General features: G+C 60.6%; 2 protein-coding genes across 2 annotated transcripts; one reads left to right on the top strand and one right to left on the bottom strand.

Annotated features, from left to right (window-relative positions):
* Window positions 1–3,674: 3,674 nt before the first annotated feature.
* CLDN25 (claudin 25) lies at window positions 3,675–8,833 on the bottom strand. The gene has a single exon (XM_026107463.2). It carries the CDS (start codon window positions 4,793–4,795, stop codon window positions 4,103–4,105), a length of 693 nt encoding a protein of 230 aa, XP_025963248.1. The 5' UTR covers window positions 4,796–8,833; the 3' UTR covers window positions 3,675–4,102.
* Window positions 8,834–15,470: 6,637 nt separating this feature from the next.
* On the top strand, window positions 15,471–19,029 carry LOC112987554 (G protein-activated inward rectifier potassium channel 4-like). Its single transcript, XM_026107462.2, has 3 exons — window positions 15,471–16,276; window positions 16,572–17,811; window positions 18,359–19,029. Exons 1-3 carry the CDS (start codon window positions 16,085–16,087, stop codon window positions 18,658–18,660), a joined length of 1,734 nt encoding a protein of 577 aa, XP_025963247.2. The 5' UTR covers window positions 15,471–16,084; the 3' UTR covers window positions 18,661–19,029.
* The last annotated feature ends 2,101 nt before the right edge of the window (window positions 19,030–21,130 follow it).

The following is a 21,130-nucleotide window of genomic DNA, read 5'->3' as shown; positions in this document are numbered from 1 at the left end:
TAGCTCCCTTCATTTTTTTGCTCCATTTTTATACCTTACGACTCTTCTTGGCCTTAATATGAAGAAAGGGAAGCAAAAAAGAAAAATCTGTTGACAAGATGATGCAGAAATTGCTGTAACTTGAGGAAGTTCCACAACTGCCTGAACAGTGCAAGTGCTAGCTTTACTCAGCTCTGCTCTCCTGTGAAGAAAGCGCAGCACTTGGTAGCTCAGGGAGGTCTATCCTGCTGCTGCCAGCACAGCGTATGGGAACTTTATGCACTTTAACATAAAAATAGATGAGTTTAGTGCCTATGAACATACAGTTGTGATTGTTCCTCAGAGTTCATAATGTGTCAGCCCATCACTGATCAGCATCCAAGAAACCTGTCACAAAAGAGTTTGAATACAGTAAAGTTTCCAACAGTATCTTATCGTGCTTATAAACTGTAAAGTAGCCAGGTCACGTTATGCCCTGGGTTAAATACAAGTGACCGTAAGCATTTGTTGCTTGTCTGCTTTGCAGCTGACACTCTTGTTAGATGCTATAACGTGAAAGCAAGTTGTAATGTAACTGAGCCTCCCGTGTGTCAGTGCCTATCTTCAGTCCTCTGAAGTTAAATAAGGGTGGGACAGGCGGAGCTGCACTTTGAGTTATTCTGCTGTCTGGTTTTCTATCTAGGTGTTCTCTATTTCTGCTCAAGATTAAGTCGTGTACCTGGAGTTTCACGTTCTGCTTTGCTGTAAGTTAGCTAAAGGAGACACATCTCGAATCCCTGCAGTGTCTGGAGATAACAGCCCATCTCTGAGACAGATCTAGGCACGTGGGACAAGAGCGGGGAGAAGAGCGGGGGGTTTCCGCAGCAGGATAAAGTTCACCCGTGGGGTGCAGGTGCCAGGCAGCTCGGGAAGCAGGGCTTCCTCGGAAAGGCAGACAGGGGTTGGTGGAGATGCTGGGATTTACATCTGCCCTTCTCCACCGTGTTTGCCTGTAGACAGTGTTCAGAGAACTTTTCTGCTCACTGTTGATACTCAGTGGTTTCTTTTGAAATCCTAGTTTTAAGAGTAGAGAACCTGTTTTGGAGCCCTTTTTCCATTGCAAGCTGTTCTGCATTAACGTGCAGGTTTTGGAATAGGGAATCTGCCATTGCCAAGCATGCAGCCGTAAATAATGCAGTCACATTAAATTAGTAAAGAGGAGGGAAAAGCAATACTTTCCTGTAGCCAAATTTTCTCAGAGTTTTCTTTATTAACTTAGGACTTGAAACATTTAATTTTCTCCTGAGCTGCTAACATGGTTCTCCGTTATAATGAACTCTTACCTGCTTCGGCTGGCTGGCACTGCCCTGACAAAATACAGATTTCCTTTCAGCAGCGTGGGGAAGAGAGTGGACGAAACGCTCAAGGGTGAGGTTTTTTGACAAGCTGAAGTCTGATTTTTCTAGGACTTCTTCCTAGTACAAAAATAGTTGTAATTAGCAGAGCTACGTTCGAATGAAAATTGAGAGCAAGGTGCCCCTGTTCTGTCGGTTTGTTTTTCCTAGTTATTTAGGAACAAATAACTCCTGTAGCAGTTGGGTGGAGTTCACCCGTTATTCTCCCAAGTGTTTTAGAATAAAATAAAACACTATTACATAAGGAAACTCAAGCTATCCCTGTGCAAATGGTGAGCCGTGCCTGTTACAATTAAGGGGACGCATAGAGCAAGGACCACTGCTATTTCAACCTGACTATCTTGTGTTCCACGTTGTCTTCACGGAGAGGCCACAGTGGCTTTTTCCAGCAATGTGAGATGATGACACCTCTGTTTTACTTCTTATGGTGCCTCGTGTTCTGGGGTCTGGTTGCAATGTATAAAAGCATTCAGCATTTTAAACAGAGATCTTGGCACTACACAGTAACTGTCTTCTTTCTTCTCAGCTAAGAGATGACTCATAATTTCAAGATAACGTCTTGCGATACTGTTGTGGCTTTCCAAGCCATTCTCACTTGCAGGTAACTAGGATGTGGTTTTGGAAAGAAAGATCCTTGAATTAGGAGAATCCGGTTATTCATACAGTCGTGGGGCAGTATCTTTCCCCTGTTATTTTAAATTGCTACCAGAAATGAAATAACCAACAGATAGGCAAACTGTGCTTTAAAAAAAAAAAAAGAAAGAAAGAAAAAAGAATGAAGATTTCTCAGGAGTGCAATCCCCAGTGCCCATCAAGTCTTGGTGGTTTGGGTCAGGCTTGAAGGGAGGAAGGTACCGAAGCAAGAAACCTTTACTCACAGCCTGGTCGTCATCTTTTTCCCTCCCCCGTATTTTCATTTGCCAAGGGTGTGGGTGACAAATTATAGCCAAAATAGAGCCGCTTTGCTTTGTGGGTTTGTCAGACCTTTAGAGGGCAGCTAAAAGTTTGTGTAAATCTTTGAAAAGCACGTTCATCAGCCAAGAATGCTACCCTTCTGGCCCCTATATTTTGCCTTGCTTGATCTTCATTATGAAGGACATGGCATGAAAGAGAACTCCTGAGTGCCCGGCTCTCCCCTCTTAACTCTGTGCGTGACTGACCGCAGCCAGCTGAATTGCTGTAGTGCTTTAGGGACGGTGGGAGAGGGTGCTCTTTCGGCCCATCACAGCAACAGCAATTCTGGTTTTGAGCATACGTAGTGGAAAATTGGTGGCTGCAGAACTAGTCCAAAGAGAGAATACTTCAGAATTACTTGTACGTTCTTGCCAGCCTGTATTTTTGCTTTGTTTTTAGAGTAACTTCTAGATTTTGACTGTGTATTTAAGGGTAAATCCAAAGCCCGTCATTGCGAGTGGGACCTTTTCGGTATCTCTCAGAGCTGGAGAGCACGTCCTGCATCCTCTGCACGAGGAGAGTGCTGCTCGCAGAGGGGACGTGCAGCCGCGGAGGCGGTGGCCTGAAACCTGTGTTTTGGCCCGGCTGCAGTTTTCTGCCGTGTCCTAAGTCCAGGCAGCAGGAAAAAGCTCTGGGAATAATCTCTTTTCTTTCTCTCTCCCTGCGTACTACTTCTTCTACTCTTCAGCTTAGCCAGAGCAAAGTGCAAATTACAAAACAGAACTTTTTAAAGAAAAGTGAACTTTGATTCCCAAAGGAATGCTGGTTTTGGATGGGGGCTTCCTTCATTTTGATTATGAGACCATGGCTGTTAGAGCAAACAGATTAACACAGCAGTAAACTCAGCCGTTAGAGAGTACTGTAACACTGCATTAACTTCTATCAGGATTCTTGGTATTAATTCAGCCTGGTGTTTGATATTGTTAGTATCATAGAGGCATAGAAACAGGCTTTGTTTTTAAAGCCAAATGAAGAAAGTGCGGAAGAGATCTTTGGAGACCCACAAAATACTGCTTTTGTTTTGTATGCACAGATAAACAATTCAATTGTAAAACTTTCTAAATGAAGGTCTGTGGTGCATTTATGACTCTCATCTCAGCGATGAGAAAATTAGGCTAGTGAATGGGATGTCGCCACTGGCTTTGTGCCTGTGGAGCACGCTTTTTTGGTGTCACCTCTTTTTTTCTTTGATTTCCATCTCTTGTTTTATTCCTAAACTTTTCTAGATGAAAAAAAAGGATGTTCAAAATGCAGCATTGCTCCTTAAAGCGCAAACTCTTTATCCTGACTCTTTCCATACAGTGTATGGAGATGCAAAGATGTTTTCAGAGCACAAATACATACTGCTGACAACTGAAATAATTTATTCTGAATACATCAAAGTGAAACGGACATTCAAGGAATGAACTTTTTAGTTTGGTCATAGATGTTACAATGATTACATTCTTGACTATTGGAAATTTCCAGGGACATGCTAACATAGCGTAATCAAGAAGGGACTATATTGCAAATGTAGCCAGAAATACAAAGTGCTCTTTACTGCTCTGTGTTTGCCTCCTTGGCTCAGAATGCTAGGCTCGCTCTGCAAGTGCTGCAGAGAAAGCTGTTGCTCTTGAAAAAAAAAAAAAAAGAGAGAGAGAGAGACAGGCAGATACACAGGAAGAAAAAAAATCTGCGACCCTGTCTTAGGAACTAGCAAATCATCCTGTAAAACACGAGAACTGTCTCTGAAATCCGAACAGCCAGGAACTGCACAGGACGCTGTGCTGCGAGTCTTAGATTACCAGATCTGCGTTTTTGGGGTGTGAGTGGTGGCTCCACGGTGACGTCCCGGCTGGCCCCTGCATCTCTGCGCGTTGGCGGCAAAGCGCTGCAGGCGCCGATGGCGTTTCAGTCCTTCGTAAGCAGGTGGTATAGATAAGGAGCAACCCGCCTGCCGCAAGGAAGAAGCCCGCAAACCACCCCAGGAACGTTGCCTCCCCAAATTCCCATCTCGGGACAATGTCAGGAACAGTTTCGTCCCAGAACTCGAGCACCGTGTTATAGGCGACCCAGGAAACGGGGATGAGGGTCATAATCCCTGACGTGCCGAAAGCTGCCCCTCCGGAAAGCAGTAGCCGTTTCTTTAGTCCAGGCTTCTCTTCACACGTTTTCCAGCAGTCCAGCCCCAGGCCAGAGAGAACAAACCCGAGGAACCCCAGTCCGTTGGAAAGGCACATCAGGATCCGGGACACCCGCAGGTCCGGGGGCAGCGCGAGGAAGGACTCGTGGGCTTTGCACTCCATGGCTCCTTCCTCCTGGATTATGCAGACTTGCCAGAGCCCCATGTTCCAGATCTCCAGTTCATTTAAGTCCAAGTTGAGGTTCTTCCAGAGCGGCACGACAGTCGTCACGCAGGACGAGAGCCACCCGAAGAGCGCCAGCAGCATTCCACCCAGCTGGACCGTAGCGTTACAGCTCCAAGCCATGCTCGTGCTGCGGCGGCGAACTGTGCTGCGGCTCCGCCGGTGGGGCTGAGATAAGCGTAGGTGAGCAGAAGCTTTTGCTATTAACACTTTTGGAGCTGTGTTTTTATGGCGTGGATTTCCATGAATGTGCTGTTTCAGTTGACGGGCTACTGACGGAGCGCTGCTGTTTGTTTCTGGCTTTCAGAGGAGTCCGGGGGGGGGGGGGGGGGATTCAAGCTTATACCTCTAATTCCTGGGTGTGGCCACGATCATTTTCACGTCTTGTTGGTTTTTCTGTGTTTGAAAGAAAGCACTCCTGGCCAGGCAGGAAAAACTGGGTACAACGCGGTAAGTGTCTGCTCTGGAAAGCCGAGCATCAAGCCGCGGTCAGGTCCCCTCTCCCCTTTCCTTCCCCCTCACCGCCGAGCGCGTGGTGCTTGGTGGCTTGTGCAACCCGGCGCCGGGCCACGGCCCGTAAAGCAGCGTTTCCCGGTCCGAGCCGGGATGCGGGGAGAGTCCCGAGCAGCTCAGCAGCCCGGCTGGGGCAGGGGGAGCCTGCGCGGCGCCTCGGGCAGCCCGCGGGATTGCGGCAACGCGGGGCTCGTGCTCCGCGGCCGCGAAACGGCGGGAGCCGCGGTGCTGGGGCCGAGTCCGATGGTTCGTCTTTGCAGCTTCTGCCCTGGGGGCTGCTCGGGGGCCGCCGGGGCCCTCTCGTTGGCTTCGCCGGCTGTCTGCTCCGCACAGATGGCCGTGGCTCCCCTCCTGGGGGGCCAGCAGCTGGTATGCAGCAGCAGCAGCGTGCGCCTCGCTGGGAAAGGGAAAAACCACGAGGGGAATGATAATGGCAGCAAGTAACAGAGCAAAGACTGAAGAACCGTGGAGACCAGCACGGGCGAGTGGGGAAGAGAAGGGGCAAAAAGGGCGACAAACCCAGCGAGAAGGGGGTGGGTGCTCTGGGCAGGGAGAAGATAAGGTAGTGGGTTTGGGCTCCTCGTTGGGGAGGTCATCCCCAGAAGTCCTCGGAGGACAGGGGACAGTTTTTGTTCTGGGTGCAGGCAGTGTTGCTTCAGGACAAACTCAGCTTGCGAGCAGCAGCGAGTCCGGTGGAGCTGTGGCTGCCTCACCGCGCGCAGGAGGGTTAAGCAAAAGTATGCAAATCCTCTGAGCCTCGGAAACCCCGAAGTGAGAGTCTTGGCAGAGAAAGCGCCTCCGAACGAGCGGCAGCTCCAGCCGCGGCGGGGCTGGAAGGGGAGCGAGCCCTTGACCCGCTGCGGGAGGCAGGACACGTGGAGGAGAACGCCTCTCCCCGCTAAGCGACTGCAGCTTTACGCTGTTCTCAGGAGGCTTTTAAGGCATCGAGCCTTAGTCAGTCCTTAAACAGCTATGCAAGGAGCTTTCGAGAGCTGCAGGGAGAATTCAGCCGTGGCTGGGGACCCCCGGGGAGGTCGCACCTCTCTCTGCCGTCCCCGCGGTTGCTGGAGGAGCAGAGGAAATCGCGACCTCTTTGCTCAGCGTGCAGGCTGGAAGGCTCCCAGCTGCGAAGCACTTTCACAACAAGCCGAGTGACAACAGCGGTTGGTTTGGCTCGAGCACGTTTTCTTTGAATAGCAGCTTTACCAACAGGCATCAGTTAAGTCCTGCAAGCTGCTGCGGGGGGAGAGGCAGCTTCTGCTCTGGGCTTAGCTGCCCTGCGGCGATGGGTGTAATCTGGGAAGTCGGACTGCACAGCCCCATGTCGGGGGGCGGAGGAGTGGAGCTGTGACAAAGTGAAGTCCAAAGATTTGTGCCTGCATCGGTGTCGAAGCAAGGTACGGTGAGGTCCTGGCTCAGTCCCGCTCTGCTTTCTGTAGAAGATTCTCCCTCCTACACCGGGGAAGAAAATGAGATTTCTAGACTCTCACACTGCTCCTAATAAGTGAGGAGATCTTTTAAAATGTAGTAATCGTCTCTGAATTCCTCGTGGCCTTCTCCACGGAGAGCGGTCTTCTCCCCTCAGCAGTGTTGCGGGGAGGGAGCCTTATGTCCCAGACCGCCAAGGCCGGAACGGAAGTGGTTCCTGCTCCAAATAACCTATTTCTTGTATTGTGGGAGTGGTCCCTAACGACACGCTTAGTTCTGCTCCTTCCGCGTACACCTGCAGACGGACAGAGCCGTGCTCGCAGCGGTGCTTGCTGCTTCGGGGGCAGGCAAAGTGCCACCCGTCATCCGGCGCTTCATTCTAAGAGCTCAGCCGGGGAGAGGGGTTGCAGCGTGCTGCTGCGTCTGCAGGGAGCACAGCTTTCGCCGCGCTCCCGCATGCTGCCGCGCGCTCGCTGCCGAGGGAAACGTTTATCTGCGCTCTCCCTGAGGAAAGCCCCACAGGACAAACTTGCGCCTTCGGAGCGCCTCGTTGCAGCAGCGGCCGTTACCGGAGGGCAGAGCCCACGCGATGGAGCCCCGCTGCTCTCAAGGCAGAGACGGAGATCCTAGAAATCTCCGTGTTGCACCGGGGGCTGGACTTCAGCCTTGCTCGGGTGCCTCACATCCTCAGAAAGTGCTCTGCAAACATCTGTCATCAGAGCAACGTCGGCCGGTCCCTGGGGTTATCTCTGTGCGAGCGCCAGAGGAAGCGGGACACGGAGGTGCGGGACGGAGAACTAGGATGTCAGTTTGGGAAAATTGTACCTGTCCTCACTGAAAGAAAACAGAATAGAAAGAAAAGGGCGGGGGGAAAAAGAAGATGGATCGCTTCATCAGGAAAGTCCTACCTTCCTGTTCACACTTGCTTCCCATCTGTCCCTCTGTGCCCAGGCACGCAGAGGGGACACGGTGTCGAGCTTTCAGAGTTTCATTTTCATGGGGAGATTAGTGACTAATCTCTCATTCTCTGCCTTCTTTCTTATCAAGAAGGATATTCGGGGGGAAGGCTGGTAAATCGCTGTTTCTTCTTCGTTATCGCAGCGGTGTGGGTGCTGTCGTGGGCAAGGACCGGAGTTTAAGCCCCGGGAGCGGTCTGTGACGTGCAGCTCAGGTTGGAGGGTCTCGGGCTGGTCCCCGGCGTGGGCCTTTGCGTGCGGCTAGCGAAGGGAGGACTCAGCCGTGGAAACCCGCCAGCGGCGACGCAGATGCACAAGGCGAAACCTGCAGCCGTGGGAGGGGGTGGCACGAGGCGTTCGGTGCGGCGCGGCTGCCGGGGCTGGCTTTCCGCCATTCGCGTGCTCGAAGGATGCTGGCAGATGCTGCTCGGCATCTCGGAGGGTGGGGGACTGCTGGCAGAGTCCCCGGAGGAGGGGGACACGCGTGTTGCGCTGCGCTGGCTTCCGAAGCGCCCAACCTGCCGAGGTCCCCAAAGGATCTGCCCACGGATGCGGCCGCCCGAACGAGAGCTCTCCCGAGAACCTGCTCCCTCCTCTAAGGGCCGAACGCTTGAACGTCAGCCCGGGGACTCTGCTGAACGTTTGTGACGGACTGTGCGAGTTTGCTGTTGAGAAAGTGACTTCAGTGCTGGAGAGACCCTCAGCGTGGGCGCTACCGGCCCGCGCATCAGCCGGTTCCTCCGTGCCTCCGTCTCTAGGACGGAGCCGCTGCAGCTTCGTCGGCGAGAAATGATTTCCTGGAACGCGGAGCAGGCAGGAGAGGGGAGTCTCTAAGGGGAGAGCACGGGCGTGAGGATCTGTTTGTTTTCGTTACAGGTAGTTTTCTCTGCCGGGCACACATCCTGCTTCCCGCTGTCTAGCAGGGACGGAGGGCCGTTCTGCTGCTGCTTCCTCACGGGGCTCCCGCGGTGACAAATCCTGTTCCTCCACCCGCGGTAGGCACGTGGCACACGTGGTTGGGGGGAAGGTCTCCTGTGCTGGCCCTAGCACGCAGAAGTCCCCATCAGGTGTGTTGCCTGCGTTTCAGGCTGGCACAGGCAGAAGCCACAGGCAGCAGGAGGAGGTTGCACAAGCCAGTCCGTCCCGAGGCTGAATTCCCTCTGCTCCGTTTAAATCGCTGGTCAAACCGCACTTGGCCTTGGTGCGATCGGCCTGAGCTCCCGCTCTCGTAGCCCGGGACGGGGGGAAGTTTTGCCTGCAGCCCCAGGGAGGTGATGGTTCCTGGCTGGGGCGCTGGGTGCCGCGAGCAGGGGGGTCGCGGGCCCTCTGGGGTGTCTCTGGCGTCAGAAGCTGGTCTGCGTTTGAACGTCTCTGCTAGTGCTGTTTGCGGGCAGCAAAGCCCAAAGCGGCTGCTGCTCTTGCCGGGAGCGTGAGAGCGGAGGTGACTTGCAGGAGCTGCTGAGGGGTCACGCCGCAGCCCTCCTCCCTGGACGCAGCCCCGGTCCAAAACGGAGCTTTTCGTGACTTGCCTTGTGTTCTTTGCGTGACAGTACGTGCAGGAGCATCACTCGCACTCGCAGGTCTGGCTCGAGGCACGACCCCATCTCTGACCCCCCCCGCCCCGTCCCGGTGTGCCCTTCCTCGGGGCTGGCGGCGCCGGGTCCGTGCCCAGGTCGCGACGCCTGCCCTGGGATCCCGCCCATCCGCCGGGGAGGAAACTGCCCTCCGTGCCGGCTGCAAGCCACGGGCCGTGCGGAGCCCGCGGCCTCGGGAAGGCTGTGCGCGGGGGGCGGGGGGGCACTGCCTTTCCCCGTCCGCATTCGCAGGGGGTCCTTGCGGCAACGAGGGGAGCTGCGGGCGTGACGGTAGGGAGAGGGGATGCGCGTGACCGCCGCCGTGCAAAGACGATGCTGCTTTTTTCCCCTCGTTTCTTGCCCTCGGTGCTAACGTGCCGCAGCCCCTGCGAGGGAGACTTTGCCCTCCAGAAACCTCTGCGCTGGCGGAGACCTGCCTGCCCGCCCGCGGGCGCTGGCTTTGGACGCAGCCCCGGGCCGCCTCCAGGCAGCACGGGAAGCGTCTTGTCGCTGCTATTCGAAGCAGCAGCCCGGGGCTGCGAGGCCTCGGCGAGGGACGCTGCCAGCCTGAGGCACAGCGGCGCGGCCGTCACGTAGGAGGAAATGCAGCGCCGGGATTTCGCCCCTCCTGGCTCCTCGGCTCGCCAGCTCCCCGGGCGCGCGCGGGACTCGCTGGCTGTCCCGCAGAACAGCTTCAGCCCAGCCAGCCGGGCGCTAAAGGAGACCCGCCGTGTCGTCTCCACAAGAGGCGGGGTCGAACTCCTCTCTTTAGTCACGGTTTACCTGACCTCTGACTGCAACTTAGGGAAAGACTTGACCGTGCTGTGTCAGTAACCTCGAGCTGCGTAAGGCGCTGGCTAAGCAGTTATTTATAGCCTCTGTGCTACCTCTGCTATTTTTAACCTCCGGCTGTAGGGAACCAACTTTAAATACAGCGTGGAGCGGTCTTTGGCAGAGCACTGCAGGACCTTGAGCTCTGCGCTGTCCTTCTCGGGGCGGGGAGCAAGGCGACTTCTAGACCTCTGCGCTGCCGCGGGCTGAAGCGCAGCGATGGATTAACTGGCGACAGACACAGAGAAACCGGCTGGGCGAGGGGGATGTTTCGCAGCCTTTGCCGATGATCCGGTCCCTAAAGCCGGATGGGAGCTGGGTGTGTCGTAAAGAGGAGAGCAGGGAAATCCTCCCGCTCGGTGGCGGAGATTCCCGTTAGAGCTGGGAAATCCCTCCCCGTCCCTCCGCAGGGCATCAGGGCAGAGCTGTCTCGCCGTGCCCAGGCGCTAGGGCACGGAGCAAGCCGACGCAGCCCTTGCCGTTTGCCCTTGCAGCCGCTCCAGCGCTTGCTGCATCTGTCCCTGGGCTGCCTGGTGAGCTCCGTGCAGCGGGAGCGGTCCTCGCCCCACGCTCGCCAGGGAAGGCACCGCGGCTTCGGCTCAGCCCCCAGGCTGGCAGGACGTTTCCGGGCCCCCGGAGGAGCCGGGAGCCCCGTCTGCCACGCGTGCGCTTCCAGCCCGAACGGCTGCCCCGGGGCAGGTGCCGGCCCTCGGCGCGGCTCCCGGGCGGTTGGGGCAGGAGGGCGCGGGGGGAGCCTGGCCGGGGCGCCGGCTCCGAGGGCTCCCGGGCAGCGTGTGCGCTCCTTGCCCGAGCCTTCCTGATTAAATCATCTTGAGGTAATGCTGCCCGTCCCTGAGACGGATTAACGGGTGACCTTCTTGCTCTGGAGCAGGATTGGAGGTTGCCGACAAGCTCCGCTTCCCTCCCGTAAGCTCTGGCCACGCAGCCCGGGAGGGGATTTGCCTGCAGAAGGGATGGCAAGATGCCTGCGGGCAGACGGGCCCGAGCCGCGGCGGCCCGGGAGCAGCGGTAGTCGCCCGGAGAGGCCGTCCTCCGCCGGCTTTGCCCGCTGCTGCGCGGCGGGGGCTGCGCCTGCGAATGAGGTAGGTGCCCGCTCCATCGAGGAGCCTGCGAGCAGCCGCCGGCCCAGGCGGGCAGCCCGGACCTCGGACCTGGCGGGGGGCTGCAGGGAGGGAGCAGCGCGGTGGGGAAAGGGGAGCCGAGCCGTGCCGCCCCCGGCACGGGGGCACCTGCAAGAGCAGCGCGGCCCGCGTGGGCTTTCTCTGCCCGTCTGGCGCTTGGGGCGCGCGTCGGCCGTGCGAGGGGCGTGGAGACCCCGGAGTGCCGGGACCCTGCGGAGCGCTTTGCAGACACGTCGCGGAAACCGCCGAGGAGGGGAACGGCCTGCGTGGCCCTGGCAGAGCAGCCGGGCCAAGCACCGCTCGTCCCACGGGCACGCTGGCAGGAGGTGGCTGTGCAGAGACACCACGAAGTGAGAGCGGCTCTCCCAGGACAAGGGCCGGGTGGCTGACGGTGAACATCTTCCAAAGGCCAACGATACTCCAAAGACGTGCAGAGAGTCTCAGCCCGGAACTGGAGAACTAGCTCCCGCGTGGCCCAGGCAGGCTCCCGGGCCGCCCCGCAGCTGGCAACAAGCGCTCCGGAGAGCCCCGTCCCCGCGGGGCAGCGCTTTGCTGCCTAGCCGCCCCGTTCGGCGCTCCGGGAACGTGAGCTTTCTGTCGTCTTTGTGCAGGGATTAGCCCTGAGACAGCGGAGGTGACAGGGCAGGAGAGCTCGGAGGCGACGGACACAGAGCAGTGCAGGTTCACCCTTCTCCTCCGCTGCCTTTTCGAATTCAGGCGACGATCCCAGAGGGTGGGAGGTGGAAGGGGCAGGCTGGGAGGATGCAGCGGGGAGCAGAGGCACCGGGACCGCGTTGCCTTCGCCGGGCTGAGCTCCCCTCCACCATGCCCGTAGATGTGGCTCCAGGGCTCTTCCGCTAAGCAGGAGGAGGGATGCAAAGGCCTGCTCCCTCAGGGCTGGCTTATGGCTTGCCCTTGGGAAGCGGCTGGTGGTTGTAGGCTGCGTGGTCCGCAAAGGGCAGATGAAGAGCTCCGTGGAGTCAGCGCTCCTCCTCAGCTTGGCAATTTCTTCTTGTTTACAGCAAAAGTGGGGGCTCTGGGGTCACAGGTTTGCCCTCTCTGTGCCAGGCTACGGACAGGCAGTTGCATCTGCCGGACAGAGGCCCTACGTGTGTTGCGTGGAGCCGTAGCAGTTTTTGCTCTCGGTTGTCGCGTCTTTGGTTCCCTTCTGGTGCTGTTTGTGACAAAAACCCATGAGGCCAACCGAGCTGCACTGCAGAGACGCACACTTTTTTCTCTTTGCTGACAGAGGAGAGAGGGCCAGGCAAAATGACTGCACCTGAGACAGGCTCCTGCCTGCCCGGGAGAGCCGAAGCTTCGTGTCGCAGAGAGATCGGGAGCTCCGCCGGACGAATGCATCAGGCAGAGAGCGTTGCCGCTTCCCTGGCCGGCAGCAGCCCCGTCCGAGTCAGGAGGAGCGTTTCTGGAGAAGGGTGGCTGAGCTGGGTCCGGCGCTCCCGCGTGACCTGGAGCTTCGCTGCAAGGGAGCGAGCGCGACGCTACTTTTAATACGGGGCAGCTCGAGAGTTGTGTGCGCTGCGAGACAGCTCTGCGCAGACCGGGAGGAGGGGACGGGAAGGGTGGGACCGTGCGGTGCCGGGAGCCCGATGTGGGGCCAGCATCCCCGTCCTGGCGACGGGCGTGCAAGCACGGTGCTGCGGCCCGCTCCTGCGCAGGGCTGCAGGGAGGCCGAGCCTCGCGCCTTTGGCTCGCCGGGTCGCTCAGCAGCCGTGATCCAAGCCTGGGAGCCGCACGCGCCGTCTGTCAAACAGATTACACACGTGCTCTGGGGAAAAAAAGTCTGCGAACTGAATGAATTGGCAGCAGCTATTGCCTCGGTATATTAAGGGAAATCTTCTTAGAATGCGGGAGTCTGGGATTTTCAGAAATATTCCTGACTTTATAAAGTGTCTTTCCACAGACCTGCTGCAGCCGTCTTTGTGGGAGTCGTGCTCCCCAAACCTGCAGCCTCTTCCGCAACTCCTGCCCTCGTGCTGCGTTTTCTCTTAGAAATGAAGGCTGAAAAACGGGAGAATTTGATCCCCTCCCCCATACCAAAGGCACATGAAAGCCAGATGCCAGCTCTCAGCTGGCCGTTACTGCCCTGAGGAAGGGAGTAATTAAGGCAGATAATTATTTCTGAGATAAAGCGCTCGCCCGAAAGCTCGTTAGGGATGACTATTCGTCATCGCCCGGATCTTGCAGAGGCCGCAAGGCTCTGCGTGCGGAGGACGAGGGGGATGTGTGCCGGCGGTGACTGTGTTTCACTTTCCCTCCTCTTTCCTCTTTTTGTTGGAAATATTCCTCCTGTGCAGAAGGCTTTTCATTCGCCTGCAGCCAAGATTCGCCGCAGCACAAAATGAAATGCCACTGAAACAGGAGGCGGTTTAGAAAAGCTGCGCTCGTGCAGGCAGGGAGAGGTAAAGCCACGAGGTCTGCGGCTCCTTCGCAGAGACAGGGAAGACAGAGTTTCTGCGAGAAGCCTCCTTCACGGAGGTTTCCTCCTGGGGCTTTCCGGAGTGCATCTGCCAGGCTGCTGCTAGACAGCTCTCCTGCACAGCAGCAGCAGCAATGCATCACAGAATTGACTTGGTTGCGAACTTTCTACGCAGCTCCCGGAGGACCCAGGTACCGGGGTCCCCGACCCGTCTCGCAGGGGAGAGGCGGATCCCTGCGAGGAGCGAGGGGCAGCGGCAGAGGACGCTGCGCGAGGCAGCGGGGCCCTTTGCCTTCCCCCGGGAAGCACCGCGTGCCGCTGGCTCCCCGGGCAAGGCTTCCGCATGCCCAACGATTCATCTTTCCGACGGGAGCTAAAGCATTTGCCAGGAGCGAGGCCAGAACACGAGTGCGGTAATCACCAGGAGCCGTTGTCCGCCTTGGGCAGCTGCCAGGGCTGCTCCCCGGAAAGGATGGCTCGCCCTAACGGGACGGGACGGGACGGGACGGGACGGGACGGGAGGGGACGTGGCAAAGCCCCCGGGAGGGAGTCGCCTGCTTCCTCGGCCCAGCCGGTGCAGTGCAATTAACGCTGTGTAATTGGCTCTGCCATCTGGTGCCGCCCCGCACCCGGCCGGCGCGGGGTCATCAGCCCCGTCACCCGCGTGCGCGCTGCCGGCAGAGCAGGTCGCCCAGCCGCACCGCATCCCCAGCCGCTCCCGGAGACCACGGCTGCTCCCTGCGAGGCCCCAGCGCTTCCCAGCGCCGCAGAGCAAAGCCTTAGCACCGCGCAGCTCCGGCTTTGCCGGGAGGAGCCCTGCAGGGGCTCAGCGAGAGCCTTTCACAGCTTCTCTGGGTCTTCCAGCCTCTGCTTCCAGCTCGGGAGGGAAATGGGGGCCCGCGGGCTGGGGAGCAGAGGGCTCCTGAGTTTCAATCTCCATTGATGGCACTGGTCATGCTGCTTAGCCTCTGCCTGTAGCGCGGGCATCACGCGCGTCTCCGTTTGGAATGGCTGGGTGAGGTCAGACTGCTCCGTCGTTACCGTCGTCGGAGCTGGGTGCCCCGCGAGACGGGAGGTGGGAAACGGCTCCCCGAGCCGTGCTGGGGCGGTCCCGGTTTAGCCCGGCTCCCACGGACGGTGCCGACCGCGGAGCTCTGGGGAGGCCGCGCGGGGCAGAGCCCTGGCGGAGGGACCGGCGGAGGGACCGGCGGGACGAAGCGCTGCAGCGCGCCCGGGACCCTCCCAGCTTGCAGAGAGGCTCCTGCCCCGGCCCCCGACGCTGTTTGCATTTCGAAGTAGCACTTTGGGCCTCGTCCAACTTCCCTCTCTATGAAAACGATATTTAAATAAACATCGCCTTTTCGGGTGGGTGGAACTGCAGCCCTAGACAATGCGCTGGGGCTCTACTGACGTCATTGAGGCAAGCGAGGGATTTGGGTCTGTTTTCCATCAATGAAACCCAAAAAGAAAAAACCTTCGGGCAAACAGAGGGGCCGTCGTTAGTGACTGGCCCGTCACCCCCCCGCCCCCGGCCGAAGCAATCACCGGGGATGAGCAGCTCCGGAGCCTCGTCTGCTGGGGATTTACGCTGTGCTTTGCTAATCCCCCCCGTTGCCCCCTGCCCAGACCGCGTCTCGGCTCTGCGCAGAGCAGCGTTCCACGGGCTAACGAACGAGTCGGGAGTTCACGCAGGGCTCGGCCGGGCGGGTGGGCCGGGTGTTGCAGGGGGGTGCCGGCCCGCGGCGAGTGGGAGGTCTGCGGCCTCCGTGCCGGACCCCGTGCTTTGCGGCTGCCGCCTGCCCGCCGTGACGTTGCCCGCCCTCTCCGAGGGGACACGCGTCCCGGGACGCTGCTGCCTGCTCCTAGTGCCAGCCAGGCCGTTTCCTCATCGCTGCAGAGCCTGAAAATCCTGCTCCCCTGTCTCAGAGAATGCGCAAGCTGTTTGGTTTCACAACACTTTGTTTCCTTGCTGCACAGTTTCTGGTGGGAGGAAGAGAAGCAGCTTCAGCTTAAAATGCTATTGCCCCTAGGGCTTGCCCTGCACCTGGATAGCATCGCCGTGCAGTCCCCCTTCGTGGCACCGCTGCTCCCTTCCAGCAGCGGCCCGCAAGCCTGGCTCGGCAGCAGCTACCGAAGCCTCCTCCGTGCTCCTCGCTGCTGCCTGGCGCCCGTCTGCACGCGCGTCCTCGTTCTGCTGCGGCCGTGAAACGCTGTTAGCAGCAACGCGCTGCGACGGCTTTGCTTCGCACCGCGACTGCGTGCGGTGTCCCCACGGCACCGTGAGCTGCTGCCCGGGCCCCGTCCCGCCGGATCCGCTCTGCTCTGCGCCGTGTGTCCCGGCTCGGCGTGGGGAGCTGGGGCCTCTGCTTAAAGCCGGTTGGGGCAAGGGGCACTCCCCCGCTCCGCGATTAAATCCCCCCCCCCGCTTTGTGTTCCCGCGCGGCAGGCTCCCCCCCCGCGACGGGCGCCGAGCCCTGGGCTAGGCCTCCCCGCCCGGATGGGCCGTGGTGCTTCCCATCGCCAGCGGCAGCATGGAGCTGCGGCGGGACAGCAGCAGCCTCTGCCTGCGCGACGGCGTCGGCGGCTGCCGGCCGCGCTCCGAGGAGCCCCGCGGCCGGAGGAACTCCATCCCCCCCGTGCAGACCCCCACGGCCAAGCACCTGCTGGCCTACCTGCCCCGGCCGCCGACGGACGCCAGCGGGTACGGCACCTTCCCGCGGGAGGTAGGTCGCTCCCGTGCCGGCGGCACGGCCCGCTCGGGTGGCCCTCTGCCCTGCGGGAAGACAGACGTGCGGAGGCGGGGAGCGGGGGGCGGGGGGGGGTCCCCCGTGCTGGCGGCTCCGTGACGGAGGCAGGTCCCGCCTGGCGCTGGCCTCGGGGAGCCTTGCTCTGCTGCGACGGTTGCTAACGGCCCCGCTCCGGGCTGGACCTCGCCAGAGCCCGCGGTCGAGGAGGTCAGGCTAGCGAAGGGGACAAAAGCAAGCGATTTAACGCTGACTGGCTCCTTTCCATTTGCAGCCTGAAGCCCCAGCCTCTCCCACGGCGGAAGACAGCCGGCAGCAAGCAGGCTCCGAACCCGCAAAGAGACGTGCCCTGCTATGGAACTACCTTCCCCTGCCCTGCAGCACCGGCGTCCCCGGCGACCAGTCGCTCCCGCAGAGCCGAGTGAGCTTAACGGACTCGGAGGCCGTCGTGCCCGCCAGGCACCGGCCCGGCGTCGCCATCGACGCCGAAGAACTGCCCGCGTACCGCCGAGCGTCGCGCCGCGACCCGCCCCCTCCGCTGCGGGACGCCGGCACCCGCTGGTACCCACGGCACGCGCTCAGCGTGCCGAACGTCCCCGGCTCGGCGCGGAGCAAAACGCCCACGCGCAGCGTCGTCTCCGTCCCCGCCGCGGAGAGGCTGCAGAACCGGCGCTGCAAACTCATCGCCGACGACCGGCTGTTCGGTCTAGCCAGCAAGCAGCAGCGCCAGCGATACGTGACCAAAATGGGCAAGTGCCAGGTGAACCTGGGCAATATCCAGGAGAAAAAGAGGTTCTTGTCTGACATTTTCACCACCATCGTGGACCTCAAGTACCGCTGGTTCCTCTTTGTCTTCATGATGTGCTATATTGCTACCTGGGTCGTCTTTGGCATCATCTATTTCTTTGATGCTTGGGTAAGGGGTGACGTCAACCACATCGGCGATCCGGAGTGGAAGGCGTGTATTGAGAACGTGGACAATTTCCTATCCGCCTTACTCTTCTCTGTGGAAAGCCAGAGGACCATCGGCTACGGCTCCAGGATCGTGACCGCCAACTGCCCCGAGGGCGTCATCCTGCTCATGGTGCAGTCCATCATCGGGTCCATGATCGACGCCCTGATGGTGGGGTGCATGTTCGTCAAGATCTCCAGGCCCAAGAAACGTGCCCAGACCTTAATCTTCAGCAAAAACTGCGTCATCTCCCACCGGGACGAGAAGCTCTGCCTGATGTTCCGCATTGGGGACCTCCGCGATAGCCACATGGTAGATGCGAAAATAAGAGCAAAGCTGATCAAATCGCGACAGACCAAAGAAGGGGAGTTCATCCCCTTGGAGCAGTCCGAGCTGAACCTGGGCTACGACACGGGAGAGGACAGACTGTTCCTGGTGGAGCCCCAAATCATCTGCCACGTGATCAATCAGCGCAGCCCTTTCTGGGACATGTCGGCAGAGTCCCTGAGAAGGGAGCAGTTCGAAATCATCATAATCCTTGAGGGCATTGTGGAAGCCACAGGTGAGCTCTGCAGGGGAGCCGGGCGGGCCGGGGCGGTGGCTCATGCCCTGGATCCGTAGGCGATGACCCTTTGCCAGAGATGAGGCGCCGAAGAGGCACGGCGCTCTCCAGCCCTCGCTTCCTCTCCTCCTGGGCAGGTGACCCAGGAGCCCCATACCCTGCAGGAAGACGGTCCCATGGGCAAATAGCCTGGCAGCAGCTGGCAACGGCTCTTTCAGAGCTCGCGGAGGGGCGTGCGCGTCCCTCGGTGCTGCACGGGGGCCTGGGGAGGGAGGCGGGTGCACCCGTAGTATCCGCTGCGGAGGAGCCTCTCTGCAAACGCGGCTTAGTCCATTCGTCCGCCCCAGCAAACGTTAGCGGGAAAATTAGCTGGGCAGCCGCAGACACTCGCAGGGGGAGAGTGCCGCAGCTGGAGCCGTTGCCCCGGGGAGCTCTCTCGCAGCCCTCGTCAGGCGGTGGGTGACGATGCTGGCTGTGCCCCTCGCCGCTCCGTTGGGCCGCACGCGAGAGCTCGCCGGGCCAGCGTCCGACCCTTGCCTTGCCGCAGGGATGACGTGTCAAGCCCGCACCTCCTACACGGAGGACGAGATCCTCTGGGGATACCGCTTTGAACCCTGCATGTCGCTGGAGAAGGGAGCCTTCCGCGTGGACTACAGCAGGTTTGAGCTGACGTTCGAGGTGCAGACGCCCGCGCTGAGCGCGAAGGAGACGCAGCAGATGAAGGAGCTGGGGCGGCAGGACCGCTCCGCGCTGAGCCTCCCCTGCGAGCAGCCGCCGCAGCCGTGCGCCTCGGCGGACAGGAGCAAGGCGGGGGGGCCGGCCCCGGCGGGGGGGCTCTGGGCACGCTGAGCATCCCCGGCATCACGGAGCATCCCGGATCTGCGGTGCCCCCCCCCCCCGCGCGGGGGTCCCCGGAGCGGGGCCGCGGAAGCGCCTCACGCTGCCAGTGCCAGACCCACCCCCTCGCCGCTCGGGGGGACCCCTGCGCCCGCCGCGCCTCCCCTCCCCGCGGCCGCTGGCCCCAGCAGCGGCGGCCGCTGACCGGCATTGCCTCTGCCAGGCTGCTTTTGCAGCGGGGGGCACAAGGTCCAGCACCCCGACTGCCCCGGGGCCCACACGACCGCTCCACGACCCCCCCCAGAGCCCCCCCAATGGCTCCGGGACCCACACGACTGCCCCCAGACCCCCCCACTGGCCCCAGGGCCCCCCTGACGGCCCCGGGACCAACACGACTGCCTCACGACCCCCCCAAAGCCCCCCAGTGGTGCCAGGACCCACACGACTGCCCCACGATGGCCCCCCAGAGCCCCCCGATAGCCTCGAGACCCACACGACTGCCCCACGACCTCCCAGAGCCCCCCGACTGCCCAGAGACCCACACGACTGCCCCACAAACCCCCCACTGGCCCCAGAGCCCCCCAACTGCCATGGGAAACACACGACTGCCCCACAACCCACCCACCACCCCAATAACCCCCCAACAGCCCCAGGACCCACACAACTGCCCCATGACCCCCCCCCCACCGGCCCCAGACCCCCCCCCCCGATAGCCCCGGGACCCATAGGACTGCCCTACAACCACCCCAGAGCCCCCCAAAGCCCCCGGGACCCACACGACTGCCACACAACCCCCCAAAGCCCCCCAATAGCCCCAGGACCCACACGCCTGCCCCACGACCACCCCAGAGCCCCCCGATAGCTCCAGGACCCACAGGACTGCCCAACAACCACCCCAGAGCCCCCCAAAGACCTCGGGACCCACACGACTGCCACACAACCCCCCAAAGCCCCCCAATAGCCCCGGGACCCACACGCCTGCCCCACGACCACCCCAGAGCCCCCTGATAGCTCCAGGACTCACACGACTGCCCCACAACCCCCCAAAGCCCCCCAGTAGCCCTGGGACCCACACGACTGCCCCACGACCACCCCAGAGCCCCCCGACTGCCCCGGGACCCATACGACTGCCCCATGACCCCACCACCAGCCCCAGACCCCCCTGACGGCCCCGGGACCCACACGACTGCCCCACAAACCCCCCACTGGCCCCAGAGCCCCCCAACTGCCATGGGAAACACACGACTGCCCCACAACCCACCCACCACCCCAATAACCCCCCAACTGCCCCATGACCCCCCCCCAACCGGCCCCAGACCCCCCCCCCCGATAGCCCTGGGACCCATAGGACTGCCCTACAACCACTCCAGAGCCCCCCAAAGCCCCCGGGACCCACACGACTGCCACACAACCCCCCAAAGCCCCCCAATAGCCCCGGGACCCACACGCCTGCCCCACAACCACCCCAGAGCCCCCCAAAGACCTCGGGACCCACACGACTGCCCCACAACCCCCCAAAGCCCCCCAGTAGCCCTGGGAGCCACACAACTGCCCCACGACTCCACCACCATCCCCAGAGCCCCCCAACAGCCCCGGGACCCATAGGATTGCCCCACAAGCACACCATAGCCCCCCAAAGACCCCGAGACCCACACGACTGCCACACAACCACCCCAGAGCCCCTCTGATGGCCCCAGGACCCTCACGACCCTCCCACCAGCCCCAGAGCCCCCCCCCCCCCCAATAGCCCTGAGACTCACACGACTGCCCCACGACCCCCCCCATCAACCCCAGGACCCCCTGCCCGACTGCCCAAGGACCCGTACAACTGCCCCACAACCCTCCCCCTGCCCCGACCGGCCCCAGAGCCCCCCCCCCGATAGCCCTGGGACCACCACGACTGCCCCACAACCATCCCAGAGCCCCCCAACAGCCACAGGACCCACACAACTGCCCCATGACGTTCCCCCCCCAGAATACGCTGATGGCTCTGAGACCCACATGACTGTCCCATGATCCCCCCCCCCCTCCCCACCGTCCCCAGAGTGTCCCAACAGCCCTGGGAAGCAGACTGCTGCCCTGCACTGCCCCCCCCCCACCCTGGAATGCCCCCCCCCAAAACTGTCCCTGGGCCTGGGCCCCACATTGCTTTTGCAAGACCAGTACCATACGCAGGTGCACAGTGGGTCACGGGGGCCTTGTGTGGGGTGGGTGTGCTGGCACCAGCATGCCTGTGCCTGACATTCCCCCCCCCCCCCCCCCCCCAAAAAAAAACCCACCCCTCACCCTCCAGCCAGCCCGGCGCTGCTGGGCCTCTTTTGCAGCAGCTCTGTCTGCTTTATTGTCACGGTTCGTGCTCTAGGATGACCAGCAATACACATCTCTTTGTCAAGGACTGTGGGGTTTTTTAACACACTTTGGAACACCCCCTGCCCCCCCCCCCCCAACAATGGCCATGGCACCCACTCGACTGCCCCATAAC

This window comes from Dromaius novaehollandiae, chromosome 21 (genome assembly GCF_036370855.1).
Source record: "Dromaius novaehollandiae isolate bDroNov1 chromosome 21, bDroNov1.hap1, whole genome shotgun sequence".
In the NCBI taxonomy this organism is placed as follows: domain Eukaryota; kingdom Metazoa; phylum Chordata; class Aves; order Casuariiformes; family Dromaiidae; genus Dromaius; species Dromaius novaehollandiae.
This window is presented reverse-complemented; position numbering and strand designations above follow the sequence as displayed.

Excerpts from the sequence above, each read along its gene's own strand:
- CLDN25 (XM_026107463.2), bottom strand. The coding sequence starts at position 4,795 with ATGGCTTGGAGCTGTAACGCTACGGTCCAGCTGGGTGGAATGCTGCTG.
- LOC112987554 (XM_026107462.2), top strand. The coding sequence starts at position 16,085 with ATGGAGCTGCGGCGGGACAGCAGCAGCCTCTGCCTGCGCGACGGCGTC. Across the intron at positions 16,277-16,571 it reads ACGGCACCTTCCCGCGGGAG|CCTGAAGCCCCAGCCTCTCC; the intron begins GTAGGTCGCTCC and ends TTCCATTTGCAG. Across the intron at positions 17,812-18,358 it reads GGGCATTGTGGAAGCCACAG|GGATGACGTGTCAAGCCCGC; the intron begins GTGAGCTCTGCA and ends GCCTTGCCGCAG.